At 44.2% G+C, this 6,238-nt stretch overlaps 1 protein-coding gene across 1 annotated transcript in view; it reads left to right on the forward strand.

The window, feature by feature from the left end:
- Positions 1–5,041, forward strand: part of Lsm3 (LSM3 homolog, U6 small nuclear RNA and mRNA degradation associated) — a 6,766-nt gene extending 1,725 nt beyond the window's left edge. The window contains exons 3-4 of the mRNA XM_031382586.1: positions 1,974–2,069; positions 4,651–5,041. Of these exons, the coding sequence (XP_031238446.1) occupies positions 1,974–2,069; positions 4,651–4,731 (177 nt within the window). The 3' untranslated portion in view covers positions 4,732–5,041. The remainder of the gene's footprint in view (positions 1–1,973; positions 2,070–4,650) is intronic.
- The last annotated feature ends 1,197 nt before the right edge of the window (positions 5,042–6,238 follow it).

The following is a 6,238-nucleotide window of genomic DNA, read 5'->3' on the forward strand; positions in this document are numbered from 1 at the left end:
AAAGGTAAACATCATAGAAATCTGTAGAATTAAAGGCAGAGTTCCAATTTCTCTATGTATGACCACTGTTCAAAGTTGGCTACATAGTCGTCCACATCTTTTCTGTGTGTATATATACCATCTGTGTTTGAAGGGGAATCCTAGTGAGGTACGGAGGCATGTGCCCAATTCCAGTACTTAGATGACCAAGGCAGGAAGATCATATATTTGAGGCCAGTCTGGACTACATATTGAAACCTTGTCTCATATATACATACCTTTTTCACATGGTTTTTGTGTGGAATGATTACACAGCTGACACAACTGCACAGGATTCTGTAAGGCTTCAGTCACTTTGTTTGTCTGTTTTCCCAGCTATAAAACTGCATTGGGCACTTTTACATATATTGCTTGTGCATATTTATGATGTCTGTGGAATTGGTCCCTTGAAGTAACATCATTGTGTACTTAAGGTTTTGTGTCTTGTTACTTTCCTCAGGAGTCTTTGTTTACAACAGGAATTGAAATAAGTTTTTAGTTCTGGGTTAGAAACAGCCCTGTTCTGACAGTGACAGAGCCACTGTGGGGGACCAGGCCAGAGGCTGAAACTGAATGCCTTCCTCAGTTGCTCCCCACCTGTGTATTAAGGTAGTGTCTCTCAGTTGAACACAAGAGTTTGCTGACTGTCTAGCTAGGTAGCTTGCTCTCGTGTTTCCACAGGTGATGGGGATCTAAACTCCAGTCCTCGCACTTTACCCACCAACCATCTGTCCCACCTCCACTTTGCCCATTTATAACTTAGAAATTCATAGTTCTTTCATGAAGCCTGAGGCTAAAGAACCTCTGGGGCTGGGAAGGAAATTGTGCTGTTGATCTACAAGCTAGCCTTGTGGAAACAGCAGTGTCAGTTTGGTGAGAAATGTGGGCTGATGCTAAATTGCATGGTTCTTTGGCGCATGGAATGATACCCAGGCCAGACTGTAGTCTTTACCTTGGAGGTGTCTGCAGCTCTTATCTTTGTAGTAAGGGCCCAGCTTTCTGTTTCCTCCCTGCTCTCCAGATGAACATTTTGCTCATTTGTATAGCTGCCAAGCAGTTCCTTCCCAACGTGGCTGTTCGGCTATTTTTAATCTTGATATGAGCAGGCAAAAGCACTTAGCACTTTGTTAGAAGAACGTGTAAGTAGGTTCTGAACAAGCCCCAGGAGGTTTGCCATTTAGTAAAAGGAAGGAGCTTTGGAGTTTGCACTGAACACTGTGGTTGCAGTCCTTCCTGACTGAGCCCACAGATGCCAAGGCATGTTAAACTCTGGGAAGTTATAAATGGGCAAGGTGGAGGTGGGACAGATGGCTGGTAGGTAAAGTGCGAGGACTGGAGTTTAGATCCCCATCACCTGTGGAAACATCAGAGCAAGCTGGCTAGCTAGACAGTCAGCAAACTCTTGTGTTCAACTGAAAGACACTACCTTAATACACAGGTGGGGAGCAACTGAGAAAGGCATTCAGTTTCAGCCTCTGACATCCACATACATGTAAACATGCAATACACATATACACTACACACACATACCCATGTCCACAAAAATGGGTGAAATTTTGCTACACTTGTTTTGGTTTTGTACACATCACATGACAGCGTCCTTGCTTGAGAACCACAGTGCTACTGCACAGCAAGTGAGAGGACTTTGTGCTTTCTCTGAAAGAAGTCTGACAGAAAATTTGCTGTTTCTTCATAATAAACTGTTGTGAATGCTGGGACCGCCTTGGGTAATAAGAAAGGAAGTACTTAAGTATTCTCGGGTTACTTTGAGTGAACTTACTTTTTATCATAAGCAGTATCATCACGGGGAATAGCTTGTAAAGACGATAGACTAGCACAGAAGGAGTGTTATATTGCATGTAAAAGTTTTGGGTGTAAGTATTGAACCTGTTATAGTCCACTTGTATCTTTTGAGCCCTGTTCCTTGTTTCTCAAATCTCACCCTCTCATTTCAGGCGTATGATCAACATTTAAACATGATCCTGGGAGATGTAGAAGAAACTGTAACAACGATAGAGATTGATGAGGAGACATATGAAGAGATATATAAAGTAAGTTCTGCAAGTCTTCACTTTGACAATGTCAGTTCTCAACATGCAACAACTTAACACATATTTGTGGAAAACCGATTATGTTCTGGCACCTACTTAGGAACTATTGATAGAGTGTATAACTAAATGCAAGGGTTTTGGAGTCACATAACCTGTTTTTAACACTGATCTTAAAGACAGCTGTATCGCTAAAGCCTGCCCCAACATGGGTGACGGCTTACAAAACTGGGAACCTGGCGCATACTGCACAGCCTAGAGGCAGCTCAACAGTTTGAGGTGCCCTTTCCAGTCAGCTGAGTTGGTCGGAGCCTTTGCCTCATGAGTACTGAGATTAAAAAAGCTTGTGCCACCACACCAAGTCCACAAGTACAATAGTTTCTTTTCTTTTTAAATTTAAATTTAAAATTTACTTTATATGTATGGATGTCTGTATATGTCTGTGTACTGTGTGAATGCCTGGTGTTCAAGGAGGCCAGAAGAGGGCATCAGATTCCTTGGAATTAGTGTTATAAACAGTCATGAGCTACCCTGTGAATGTGGGGAATTGAACCTGGATTCTCAGGAAGATTGGTCAATGCTCTTAACTGCTGAACATCTCTTCATCATCTCTAGGAATGTGTCATGTGTCATTTGACTTACTACAGGCAAAGGCAGGATAGACTGGTGTTGTAGGTAGATCTACAGTCCTTATCATGCAGTACTATGGAGAACAGTACATTGCTGTCTTGTATCTCTCGTTACCTTTGAGATGGGAAACCAAACAGCAGCCTCCCCTTGACCTGTTGTATGTTTTGCCCTCTCTCAGCTGACATAACTAATGAACAGGAACATTCCCAAAACAGGAAGGAGCCCACAGACCACTAGGATTCCCAGAGTTTTCCCCCATAGAGTTTATTACTAACTTCTGAGTGACTGGATTGATACCAACTGGCTACTAGGAAGACAGAAGTGGTTGGCCCTGTTTTGGTTCTCAGTCCACCATAGTTAGAGTATTGCTCTTGTTAATTGCTCAAGTGTTTTGGCTCTACCCACTCTTCCTCTGTCCATTATGTTTACCCCCTTCCTTCACTGTACAGCCCACAGTATGGTCAACTGTCGGGCTGCTCTTGGTGATGCTGTGCTCTTTGTAGCAGAACCGTCTTGACCCTCATCCTAAAGCACCAGTCCTCACATAATTACAGACCTTTTGGAAACTGAAGAGACAGCATCTCTATCAGACTACCGTGATTAACCATACCCTTCAGCAGGCTGCATGGTCTTTACCTGAGGACAAAGTGTTTTTAACTGAAAAGCTTCTTTTGAGCTTACATAGTTGAGCTTAAAAGCATCTGGTGTTGTTTATTTTTCTCTTCCTGATAACTAGCCAGTTCTTGCCTGGCCTCTTTCTTGTGCTTACCTGCTGAATGTATCTGTTATACCAGAGCACTTATTAACATTTGGTTTTTTCTAACCTTTGTCCTCACAGTCTGTAGATTTGGGAGATCTTTGCCAAGGCTTAGTGATGACTCCAGATGTACTGTGTTTGGTGACTACCCAAAGCCTCACCACTAAGCTAAAGCCTTGGAAAATGTGTTCCCCATTTGCACTCCCAGGAGTGCATAGAAGCAGGTGTGATAAATGGGCTCACTGGAGATTGAGGCCCTGCCTACAGTCAGCACAGTGCTAAGTTGGGGACATTAGACTTCTACCCTCCTGTTCCTTGAGATCTGTGTACAGGGTCCATCCATTGGTAAAACAGTGACTACCCATTGACACTCGGAGGAAGTCACTTTTGAAATCCATGGCTACAATTCAGCCATAGCTGAGGATATAACTCAGTAGTAGAGCATTCTACACAAGAATGTGAAAGAGTTCAATCCCCAGCACCCTTTCCCCAGTCAGTCCACAACTGTTCAGACATAGTGGTATAATCCTGCAATCCCAGCACCTAGGCTGGAGAGGCGGCTCAGAGGCCAAGAGCACTTGCTTCTTCTTTTCCCCTTTTAATATGTATTTTGACACAGTCTTTACTTATAACACAGGCAGTTTTGGAACATGCCGTGTAGCTGAGTAGTACTTGAACTTATGGTGACTGGCCTGCCTTAGCCTTCTCCATGCTAGCATTACAGTCATGAGCCATAATGTCTGACTTGTTTTTATTTTACATTTATTTATCTAATTTTTATGTTTATGTGTGCATATGAGTTCATGTGTATCATTCATGTACATACAAGAACCCAAGGATGCCAGATAAGAAAAGACATTTACACACATACACACACACAGTGAAAATAAATCTTAAACTAATAATCCCAGCACTTGTGGTTGAGGTGTGGGAGGTATGGGGATTAGAAATTTCAGGCTAACAGGGGCTACACAGGAAAACAGACCCCATCTCAAAACAATAACACAAAACCCTTCTACCTTGTGCCTGGGTCTGGTCGAAAAGAAGCCTGAGAAATGCACTCTAGCAGTACGCAGGAAGAGGAGAGTGGATCTGGGTGTGCAGCAGTGGTCCCTGCTGCAGCCACCCAGGAAACAGGCGCTCAAACTGGTTAACCTGTTTAACCTGATCCTGCTTTTCTCTTTTGTTCTCTTCCAGTCCACAAAACGAAACATCCCCATGCTCTTCGTCCGGGGAGATGGTGTTGTCCTAGTTGCCCCTCCGTTGAGAGTTGGCTGAGAGAAAAGATGAATCCTGTGTAGGAAAGTGGAGACTTTGTGTCTTGAGATGTACAGGACACTCCCAGAGAGAGAAGCTCACACGCATTCTGATAGTCAGGAATGACCTGAGGATTCCTCTACCCTCAAAGAAGTTCATTTGCAAGCAACTCACAAGCTCTCCAGCTAAATGATCTGTCCCTTCCTCCAGCCCTCCAAATCAGTGTGACTGCCTTTCCCTTTTCAGGAGTTGGCTTGCCCGTTGTTCTTGCAGTTACTTTCAGGTTGTTTTTCTTTAAATTAAATTTGATGTTTCCTTTTTTATTACTTTTTTTAATGTCTTGTGGATTCTCAAGTTTTTACCCAGTGTGTGCAATGTGTCTCCCATGTCTAGGGCACCATGTTGGGAGTGGGGAAGGAGAGTGGCCAGTCTGCCCCTGCCCTTATCTGAGGTGTCACTGTTCCAGCAGTTCTGGGGTAAGGAGGCCATTGTTGATAGCCTTACCTGTCTTAGGGGCCCCAAAATCTCAGGTAGCACCCAGTGACCCAAGTGACCCAACTGTCAACCTACTAGGTAAATACAAAGCATGACTTCTATGACTCCAAAGAAACTGTCTTTCAGTCCTGGCTCATAGGCCGCCAGTGAGAAGGATGTGAAGAGTCTGAGCAGGAAGCAGCAAAAGCAAAGCTGCTTCCATTCTGACTTCAGCCAGCCTGTGCTTCACATAGAATCACAAGAACACTTAGGGCCAATTACCCTGTTGTGAAATATGGAAAATAGAGGTAGGGCCGTGGTCCCCAGCACCACAGAAAGAAGAAAAGTGTAGACAGTTCACACTGTGGGGACATGTCTATAAATGTGCTCACTGAGTTCACTAATCCACTGTCAAGTGCAGTTTGCTCATGTGCTCTAGCCAACATCGTGTTGAGGAGGCTTTGTTTTCATTATTGTACCTGTTCCTACAAGTTAGAGAAGAGAAAAACAAGTGTGGCTGAGCTGATAGAAGTGTGGTCTTCAGTGAGGAGGCAGGGCAGAGAGCCCTCCCTTCACTCTGACACCCCACACTTGTCCTTAGGCTGTAGCTGTGCAGGGTGATGTCCTGTTCACTGTGGGAAACATAGGACGTGGATTTTGGCTATGTCAAGTGGTCATTCCTTCAGATCCCCTTCCTGAGTCCTAACTAACTCGCCGACTAGCACGCCTCTGGCAAAGCCTCTATCATAGTCCTCACAAGTCCCACAGTCTTAAAAGGAGCAAACTGGGGTTTGTAAGGTTAGTAGCTCCTTCAGGTTCAGGACTCAGTCCTCTAACTTACCAATTCAAGCAGAGCCCCTGCCGCTGACCACTATACCAGGGCTACCATTATTGATTTGAAGTGGTACTGTCTTGGCCTGTGGCAAAGGGTTCCTAGCAACTATGCCTTAGACTTACGGCTGGAGTACACTCAGCTGGAGATCCCATGCTTGCTAGAACTACTAAGTATGGTTTCTGTAACACGGCATCTGTCATGGTTACAACATGGACTGTC

Source organism: Mastomys coucha, unplaced genomic scaffold (genome assembly GCF_008632895.1).
Source record: "Mastomys coucha isolate ucsf_1 unplaced genomic scaffold, UCSF_Mcou_1 pScaffold20, whole genome shotgun sequence".
In the NCBI taxonomy this organism is placed as follows: Eukaryota; Metazoa; Chordata; class Mammalia; order Rodentia; family Muridae; genus Mastomys; species Mastomys coucha.